Source organism: Dromiciops gliroides, chromosome 3 (genome assembly GCF_019393635.1).
Source record: "Dromiciops gliroides isolate mDroGli1 chromosome 3, mDroGli1.pri, whole genome shotgun sequence".
In the NCBI taxonomy this organism is placed as follows: domain Eukaryota; kingdom Metazoa; phylum Chordata; class Mammalia; order Microbiotheria; family Microbiotheriidae; genus Dromiciops; species Dromiciops gliroides.
In genome coordinates, this window is record NC_057863.1 from 481,748,678 (window position 1) to 481,758,755 (window position 10,078).

The window sequence follows — 10,078 nt, forward strand, 5'->3', positions numbered from 1 at the left end:
TACACTTTTTTTCAAATGACAACATATACAGTCCCACACAATACAAAAATTTTTGCATAAACATAAACAGGATAAATTGGAGATCATCTCAGAGAGAAAATTAACATTAAGGAGGACTGGGAAAGCTCCCTCCAGAAGTTAAGACTTGAAGGAAGGCAGAAAAGTCAGGAGATAGAGACAAGGAGAGAGAGCATTCCATATGTGCAGGACAGCCAATGAAAATACATAGAGTTGAAAGATGGAGTGTTTGTATGAAGAACAGCAAGGAGAGCTGTGTGACCCTGGGCAAGTCACTTAACCCTCATTGCCCTGAAAGAAAGAAAGAAAGAAAGAAAGAAAGAAAGAAAGAAAGAAAGAAAGAAAGAAAGAAAGAAAGAAAGAAAGAAAGAAAGGAAGAAAGGAAGAAAGAAAAAGAAAGAAAAAAAAAGAACAGCAAGGAGGCCATTGTCATTGGATCATAGAATATGGTGAAGGGAGGAAGTTGTAAGAAGACTGGAAAGGTAGGGAGGTCCAGGTTATAAAGAGCTTTAAAAGTCAAATAGAGGATTTGACATTTGATCCTGAAGGTAATAGGGAGGAGAACCACTGGAATTTATTGAATTTATTGATATTGTCATGCCTACACTTAAGGAAGATCATTTTGATAGCTGAGTAGATGGACTAGACTGTTAAGAAACTTGAGACAGATAGGCAAATTAAAAGGCTATTGTTCAGAAAAGAGGTGACAACTTAACTTGCACCAGTGTGCTAAAAGTGTCAGAAGAAAAATGGTGGAATATATGAGAAATGTTCTAAGGAAGAATCTATTTCAGAGTAAGATTTATAAAGACTATTTCCTAAAGGAAAGAGAAGATGGGACTATGGAAGAAGATGAAAAGGAACTTCTTGGGGAGTGAAACACCCTCTTCTTCAACCAGTAACCCAATGCCAACCAAATACTAAAACAATGAAGTAGGCTGTTAATCAAGCAGTATAGCCAAAAGAGACCAACTATGGACAACTGCAGCTATTTTCTGTCAGACTTTACAACCAACCAGAAAGCATTTATTAAGCACTTACTATTTGCCAAGAAAGGAAGCCTTTGAGCCCTGATGAGTATAAGCCACAGATGTTCTGATGTAAGAGCAAGAGGCTCCTGGGACCCTAGAGAGCCTCAGAGAACCAGCCTATGCCATTCTAATATGCTGAAGGCAGGATACCCTGAAGTTACAGGACTCAAATGTGCTTTAGTGACAGTAAAAGCATAGGGTAAATTTCTAACTACCTTCCAAGAAGAGGGAGAGAAGTTAAGTGCCTGTAAGGGAGCCAAGCTCAGTTTAAGAGACACAAGCCTGGGGGCAGCTAGGTGGCCTAATGGCTAAAGCTCCAGCCCTGGATTCAGGAGGACCAGAGTTCAAATCCAGCCTCAGACATTTGACACTTACTAGCTTTGTGACCCTCATTACCCTGCAAAAAACAAGCACGCGCGCGCACACACACACACACACACACACACACACACACACACACACACAAAGACACAAGCCATATTCTAATATTCCTTCTGGGAAGAAGGAATCCTGGGTAGGATAATCATAAATTAATCAATACACATTTATTAAGCACCTACTATTTGCCAGGCACTATCTTAAGTGCTGGGGATCCAAGAAAATGGCAAAAGATAGTCCCAGTCTGGTGCAGAAATATGTTTAATTATATATATATATATATATATATATATATATATATATATATATATATATATATATAAAACCTATATCAGATTACCTGCTGTCTAAGGGAGGGGGGAGAGAGGGGAGGGAGGGAGAAAAATCTGAAATTGGAAAGCTTGTGTAAACAAAAGTTGAGAACTATCTTTACATGTAACGGAAAAAATAAATAAATAAAATACAAAAAAAAAAGTCCCAGTCTTCAAGGAGTTTACAACGTAATGGAGAAGACAGCAAGGAAATAAATATATACAAAGCAAGCTATAAACAGGGTAGATGGGAAATAATTAAAAAGAGGGAAAGCATTGGAATTAAGAGAAGCGAGGGAAGGCTTCCTGTAGAAGGTGGGGTTTTAGTTGGGGCTTCAAGGAAGAGGACATCAGTCTGAGTGAAGGAGAGAGAGAGTTCCAGGCATGGGAAGCACAGAGAATGCCTGGTGCAGAGAGATGGAGTGTCTTGTTTATGGAATAGCCAGGAAGCCAGTGTTACTGAATCAAAGAGTATACATGTTGGGGAGTAAGGTGTAAGGAGACTGGCAGGGTAGGAAGGGGCTTGGCTATCAAGGGCTTTGAATGCCAAACAAAGCCTGGAGGTGATAGGAAGCTGATGAGGTTACTGGGAGTGGGGGAGCATGCGACATGATCAAACCTGCCATTTTCAAACAATCATGTTAGTGGCTGAATAGAGGATAGATTGGAGTGGGCAGAGACTTAAGGTAGGCCAACCCACCAGCAGGCCATAGTCCAGGTGTGAGGTGCACTAAAATGGTGGCAGTGTCAGAAGAAAGAAAGGGACATATTCAAGAAATATTGCAAAGGTGAGTAATGAACCATTGAAGTTATTTAAGACCCCCAAAGACTGAACCTTAACCTGTCGTATTAGCGGTTAGGGTCTAAAATACAAGGTTACAAAAGGTTAAGATTATCAAACACATGAGGAAGAAAGAAAGCCATATCAACATTTTCAACTGAACTCCTTTGTGATTTTTCTGTACAATTACATAATGTCCTTGAGTCACTTGTATTTTTTTCCTAAAAGAGTTATAAATAAATTTTCTAGAACTTCTCCAGTAGTGTCCTTCGCCTCACCAAAGCACAGAAGCATTTCTTTCAGAAAACACTTATTTTTCCCAATCATATCCAACATCTCTTACAAGTATTTAAATTTGTTTTTCATGAATTACATCTGGAGGACAATTCATCTATTCACTCTAGTGTTGGACCATTTTAACATGATCAATTTCTTTTCAACTGCAAAGTGAATAAAACACTTTTAGACACATTTCAATAGATAAACAGTTTTTGAGCAATGATCAAAATGAGAGCATAGGAGGAATAAGATGGAACTGTGGAGGACCAGGCCTTCTTAACTTTGAGTTGGGCTTCCTAATTGGGATGGATAGTCTTGAGGCAATTTAATTCAATACACATGTATTAGACTTAATGTATTAGACTGATCGATTGTCCCCTCCTAACCAGTAAGGTAGTATCCAGTAAAACTGGCCTCCCAGCTGTTTCATGAAGAAGATACTACTCCTCTCAACTCCAGGCCTTTTCTCTAGCTGTCCTTTATATCTGAAATATTCTCCTTTCTTTACTCTGTCTACTGACCTCTTTGACTTCCTTTAAGTGCCGACTAAAATACTATCTTTTACTTGAGGCTTTCCCCAACCCTCTTAATTCTAGTGCCTTCCCTCTGTTAATTAATTCCTTTTTATTCTATACAGACCTTGTTTTGTATACATTTGTTTGAGAGTTGCATCCCCCATTAGATTGCCTTGAGGCAAGGAATCCTCTTTTGCACTTTTTGTATCCCTAGCCTTTAGCACAGTGCCTGATACATAGTAGGCATTTAATAAATGTTTATTAAGTGATTATGTGTTGGACCCTAGGAGAGATATAAAACTAAATAAGACTTAGTCTTTATCCTCATTGTGTTTATAATTTAGAAAGTATATTGTAAATATATGCTCTGCATAAATGCATAAAAGAAATACAAAGTTCTATGTAATATCTCAACTAGGAAAGATCATTTCCAGCCATCTTAGAAAGCTTCATTGGAAGAATTGGTATCTGGGGAAGGTAGATGGCGCAGGAGATAAATTACCGGCCCTGGATTCAGGAGGACCTAAGTTCAAATCCAGCCTCAGACACTTGTCATTTACTTTGTGTGACCCTGGACAAGTCACTTAACCCTCATTGCCCTGCAAAAAAAAAAAAAAAGGAAAGGAAAAAAAAGGAATAATTGGTATTTCAGTTGAATGTTGAAAACAGTAGAATTTTAACAGGCAGAGATGGGGGAGAGACCATAATTGGGACAGGGAATTGAGTAAACAAAGATTTGGTTTCTTTCTCACAGACTGGGTAGATCTCCACGTAAGGTAACCCCCAACCCTCACAGGCACCCGTGTGTGGGGACAAAGTTTTGAACCTTCCCTTACTCCCCCTTTACCAATTTATACTCAGATGAAACAAGGGACAAAGATCCAAGATTTGAGCATCTCTGCCCTAACCTATCCCATTCTGAGTGGGACTCAACACTCTAGCCTCCCAGTACTGGCATATCCCCCAAAACAAGGGGATGTTGGTGGAGGAGAAGAAAGGCATTCTCTTTAGAATTGGGAACAAGGGGCAGCTAGATGGCACAGTGGATGGAGCACCGGCCCTGGAGTCAGGAGTACCTGAGTTCAAATCCGGCCTCAGACACTTAACACTAACTTACTAGCTGTGTGACCCTGGGCAAGTCACTTAACCCCCATTGCCTCACTAAAAAAAAAAGAATTGGGAACAAAACCCAGTGCTCAGGCACCTGGAGAGGCTTGCTGAGCAGACCCCTTCTCTACCCAGATCCTTCTAGTTCTGTCACACCTTCCCTGACCTTCTCCCTTCATAGATTCTTAGCTCCCTTCAGGATCTCCTTTCCAACAACTTAGCAGGAGAAAAGTTAGAGTTAGAGAATGACATCAACTAAGCAACCATATATCCCTAAATCTTTGACTTTCTCATTCTTCTCTTCCTTCATCTCTCTATCCCACTTCCTTTCTGGAGGAGAGGAGGCCTCTGGGGAAAGCTGCAGTTTGGGAGGGGTCATGAATTTCCATGCTGTTTCACTTATTGATGCTGATGAGTGATAGGAGAAGCAAAATATCTCTGGTAATTGGATATGTGGGAATATGCTGGAGGATTACTACAAAAAGCAAATCCCTACATACCCAATCACCAGCTATGGACTGTGTTGGCCTCTATGACTCATTTATGGACCATTTCCACCCACTATGATGATTTTTTTCTCCTTCCATGGAACTCTGTTTTCTGTCTTTACCATTAAATTGGGACTTAATCATATAAAACTTTGTGACCTCTGTTGCATTATGGACGAGGAAAGTGAGGCTCAAATAGGTTAGGCAAATTGCCTGTAGTCACTCAACTAGTTAGTATTAGAGACAGGATGTGAACCCAGATTTTCCTGACCCTAAGTACAGGACTCTTTCAAGTATGCCATTGTGCACAGAACAAATACTTAAGGAAAGGAAAGAGGAAGGGACTGAGGAAGGGAGAAGAGAAAGACAGAAAGGAGGAGGTAGAGAGGGAGGGGGGAAAGGAAGAAGAAAATAGAGAAGGGAAAGCAATTTTTATTTTTTATTTTTGTGTGATGGAATCAAACAGAAACAGGAAATAGGCACCAAGAAAAAAAAATCTTTATTTATGTGTTTGGTTACATATGCAAGCTGGCATGGAAAACTAGAATAGGTATTTGAATAATCTGAATAATTCAAACCAAAAAATGACTTTCCCCTCAGTTACTTGGATTGTTTGGGACCCCAATTCTCCTCTGTGCTCTGTTGCACATATAGTCAGTCTCCTCAGCACAGTACAGCCACAGTAATTGGACAGAGGATGGATACAAATGGGTTTCTTGCACAGCAAGGCTTTTTTCAAAAAGTGTCCCATTAGTGTCCTTTTGCTACCTGAAAAACAATCCGCAAAAGAGCTGTCCTTTTCTTTTTTTTGCAAAATAGCACCAATAAATGAGATGTATAGATGTACTCTCCTGACATTAACACCATTTTCTCAGACTATGACTTGTTTTAGTGTTTGTTCATATTCAACACCTTCCCGTTAAAATCAATGATACTCAACATTTTTTTAAAATTTCTAGCCCATTCCAAACTCCCCAGGCAAAAGACATGTTATAGTTAGTCAAAGCTCTTTATTACAAATGTTTTCCTAGCCCTTGCAGCAGAATTCTTTTATAAGCCCTCCCTATTACACTTTATTATTTATTCATGACTCAAGTTGAGGGCAAACTTTTAACTCCTACAATGCTGTATTCTCCACAGCAAATATGCCACCAAAGAAAAGAGAAAAACAAATAACAATAGGAAACCATGTTATCATTTTACCTTTAATGGAAAAGTAACTAGCAATTTTGGTACAAATTCACATACAAAAATTCCCTTAAAGCTGGGGGTAAACCATTTTCTTTAAGACACACACACACACACACACACACACACACACATGAAAATTAATACCTGTACAAAAATAAACTCTGAATGAGTAATTAAAAAGGGGGAAACCAGTCTGTTTAGCTGCACAGATGCATAATAAAGAGACCAGAGTCTGCTAAAGCATGAGTTTATCCCATTGAAGGGGATGATTTGACTTTGGAAGACAGAGCCTGCTTGAAGCGTCTCTTGAGGTCCTGCATGTTGGGAGATTTGGGTCGGGGAATGAGAGAAGATCTCCTTTTTTCCCCACTGAGGCTGTGCAGTTTGATAACTTCTTTGCAGAGATGCTGAAAAACATCACAGACATCTTCATAGTTTTCACTGGTTGAAATCTCAAGAAACACACTGCCCAGCTCATTAGCCAACTGGATGCCATCATTAGTCTGCACCTGCCGGGCATGGAGAAGATCCCCTTTGTTCCCCACGATAATGATGGGAGTCTTGGAGTTGGGATGGAGCCTGCGGATGTGCTGGTAAAGGGGTCTGATTGACTGGTAGCTGCTATAGTCTGTGATGGAATACACCAGGAGAAAACCCTCTGCCCACTGTACACATCTGGAGAGGGAATCCAATACCTGGACAAAGTCATCTTGGACCTTCAAGAGATAAAAGTGAGACTGTGCATAAGGGAATATTCCATTTTTAAAAAACCCTAAAAATATTATCTAACAATTTTGGGGGGAAACTGAAAAAGAAAAAAATCATATTCTAGCACAACTTGTGAATTTGAAACAGCTTCCCCAAAGGGGGCTTCTGGTACAGAAGATCAAATTCTCAGACTTGGGATATACTTCTGTCATATCGGATGCAAGTGTTTACTGTTTTACACAGACACACACTTTTAAACCCTGCTTGTCTGACAATAACTAATTATGGCAAACAAGCAGGAATTCAGTAAGAACATTCAAACAAGAACAGGTTAGAGTTTTTTGAGTAAAATTTGATTTAAAAAAAACCAGTTTAGGGGGCAGCTAGATGGCGCAGTGGTTAAAGCACCGGCCCTGGATTCAGGAGTACCTGAGTTCAAATCCGACCTCAGACACTTAACACTTACTAGCTGTGTGACCCTGGGCAAGTCACTTAACCCCCATTGCCCCACAAAAAAAAAAAAAACAAAAAAAACCAGTTTAAAATAACTTCCCAATGAAGCAAAGCATTCAAGGGAATGGATATCTAATCCTGAACCTAATAAATAATTGCTGAAGGTGCACTTCTGAGAAGACTACAGAAACACACATCTTATTGATTCTGTTTCCCCCACACACCTTCCAGAAGTGATGGTAATTATTTATTTGTTAATAAAGTAACATTCCTTATTCCCTGCCAAGAGCTGATTTGATTTGCAATTAGTAAAGCCCTGCAAAAAGTTCTTAGAAGACCCAAGCTCTGCGTGATGCCAGCTGCATCAATTAAGACTTCTGTTGCCTGCTGTTGAGTGAAGTGTTGCTACATTTGTGAATACAGAATCAATCATCTTAGTTCTTCCTTTCCTGCTCTGAAGAACTCAGTGATTTATTCTAAAGTCTCATAAGAGAAGGAAAATCTCCCTCTACTGCTCTTGCAAGTAAGAAGTAGAGCCAAGGTGTTCTTCTGGCCCTTTGAAAATCCATTGAGAGCTTCAAGTACAAAATTCTGACCTACAGTTTAACAAACTGAGCTAAAAGAAGACTAAATATGAAATGCAGGGAAAAGCCCATTTAACTAACTTCTTTAAAACCTTAATAGAATTGGGCCCAGGCCTGAACTTCTACTGTACTGTACATCACCTGAAAATCTGGACCATAAGAGAATGTTTACTAATTAGCCAGTGCAGGAAGAAACTCACCTGAATGCATCCCGGAGTATCCTGGATCTGTAAGGACAGTTGGTCTCCTTCTACATGAACAATCCTTGAATATAGTTTGCCTATGTAAAAAGAAAAAAGGAGAGTTTAAGAACTGCTGCCCCTTAGAAGGGAAACAAAAAGCAATAGAAACTGTAAGGGCTCTAAGTGAGCATAAAATTATCCTAACCTGTATTGGGTTCATAATCTCCAATAAACCTCTTGGTCAGGAAGCGCACAATCATTGCTGAAAACAAACAAATGAATACAAGGTTATGTGGGATAGTAAGTAAAGGCTAAAGACAAGAGAGTTAGAGTTACAGCAGTCAAGGAAAGAGATCATAATTTTCAGGAACCGCTGGCCACACACTGAGTAAAAGAACAGAAGCAGTGAGAATTTACTTTGCACCTTCAGACTCTGTAGGAAAAAGGATGCATCTGCTTTTCCTTCCTGCCTCAGGCTGAGTTTTCGTGAAGAATAAGAGATTCATGATTTACATTGCTTCTAAACGGAGCTTGTACATTTCCAAACCACAACATCCCTTGGGCTTATCTAAAAAACGGTAAATCTAAGCTTCAATGAGGTCCAATGCATGCAATCCTGAATCAATGGGAACTGCACTAGGGAACCAGGCCGGGAGAGGTAGTTCCAAGGCTGGCGGTGCGATTTCTACTAATGGTGAAAAATATTTACCTCTCTACTCTCCGAACCCGCTCCCCCCTCCCAAAAAAAATCCCCCAAAAACATACAAAAAAAAATCTCCTGGAGTAACTAATTGCCAAGATCTGTGGATTTGATCTCTTTTTGCCCGAATACCAGCCACGACCTTTAGATCCAGAGACACTCACCGCTCTTGCCCACGTTGCCCGAGCCCAGCACTGCCAGCTTAATGTCCTTGTGGAGCACGTAGTCAGAGGAAGACTCCGGAATGGGGGCGAGCAGAAAGTTCCCAGACATGTTCCTCAGGCGCATGGAGCGAGGGGCAGGGAAAAGGAGAAGGAAAAGACTGAGGGGGCTAGGGCAACTGGACACCCAGCACTTTACACCTTGGAGCAGTCCAAACCACGGCGAGTTTGACTGAAGGGAGTAGTCTAGCCAGTGGGTAACTGGCCCTAGGGCTGGAATAGGGAGCAGGCTGAAAAGAGGATTCCAAAGCCAGAGGTATGGGAAGGGATGTTCCGGAGGTGGCTCCTGCTGCTGCAGCCACTGCCCGAGCTAAAAGCCAGGTGCTTTTTAAAGGGCTAAGAGCTCCCGGCAAGAGGAACCGCAGTCTCCAAGCCCCACCTCCTCTCCGCCCCTTCCCTGCTACCCGTGGGGAGACGGCCGGGGAGGGGGGGGGGAAGGGGGCGACAGCAGTCATCAAGTGCCCACGCCCCCGCCTCTTGACGCGCTTTGCAGTCTGGCAGCAGCCAGCAGGCGCCCCCGGCAGGTCTGGGACGCACACAACAGCTGCTCTGTGGCTGCCCCTTCCTTCCCCAACCCTTCTACCTCACGCCCCCACGCCCTCCCTCCCGCAGAGCCCTCCAGCCTTCCCTCTGACCCACTACGGCCAGCTGCCCCTCTTGCGCTCAGGTAATGGAATCGAGATTGGCGTGGAACTGGAACGATTGGCAGCAGCGGCACTGCCGGTCCCCACGCTTGGCCGGAGGCTGCCTCACTGTGTGGGCTCACTGGGAGGGAAGAAGGCAGAGAGAGCCCCGTAGCCCCAGTTTTAGGGACAGAATAGAAAACTACCTTTCCCTAATTCACCGGCATCGGGTCTCTTTCCCTGGCCCTCCTCACCGCTCAGCCCGGATGGCTCTGGGTCACTAGGTCAGTGTGAGAGTCTGAGAATGAGAGGAAGGAGCATTTGACAGGAAAAGGGAGAAAGGGTTGCCAAGCATCACCATGCACGGGGAACAGCGTGGCAGATCCCAGCCGTGTGTTCACAAAAAAGAAAAATCAAATATGAAAAACCATTCACTTTTTTGACGAGCAATAGTGCTTAGCTAAAGAAACTATAATCCAGTGTAATGATCTTGTAACTAACTCTAGAT

General features: G+C 41.9%; 1 protein-coding gene across 1 annotated transcript; it reads right to left on the minus strand.

Annotated features, from left to right (window-relative positions):
- Nucleotides 1-5,334: 5,334 nt before the first annotated feature.
- RASL11A (RAS like family 11 member A) lies at nucleotides 5,335-9,320 on the minus strand. The gene is made up of 4 exons (XM_043995237.1): nucleotides 8,891-9,320; nucleotides 8,232-8,288; nucleotides 8,045-8,124; nucleotides 5,335-6,815 (listed from the first exon to the last, which is right to left on the minus strand). Exons 1-4 carry the CDS (start codon nucleotides 9,012-9,014, stop codon nucleotides 6,348-6,350), a joined length of 729 nt encoding a protein of 242 aa, XP_043851172.1. The 5' UTR covers nucleotides 9,015-9,320; the 3' UTR covers nucleotides 5,335-6,347.
- Between the last annotated feature and the right edge of the window lie 758 nt (nucleotides 9,321-10,078).

Excerpts from the sequence above, each read along its gene's own strand:
- RASL11A (XM_043995237.1), bottom strand. The coding sequence starts at position 9,014 with ATGCGCCTGAGGAACATGTCTGGGAACTTTCTGCTCGCCCCCATTCCG. Across the intron at positions 8,125-8,231 it reads AGATTATGAACCCAATACAG|GCAAACTATATTCAAGGATT; the intron begins GTTAGGATAATT and ends CTTTTTACATAG. Across the intron at positions 6,816-8,044 it reads ATACTCCGGGATGCATTCAG|GTCCAAGATGACTTTGTCCA; the intron begins GTGAGTTTCTTC and ends TATCTCTTGAAG.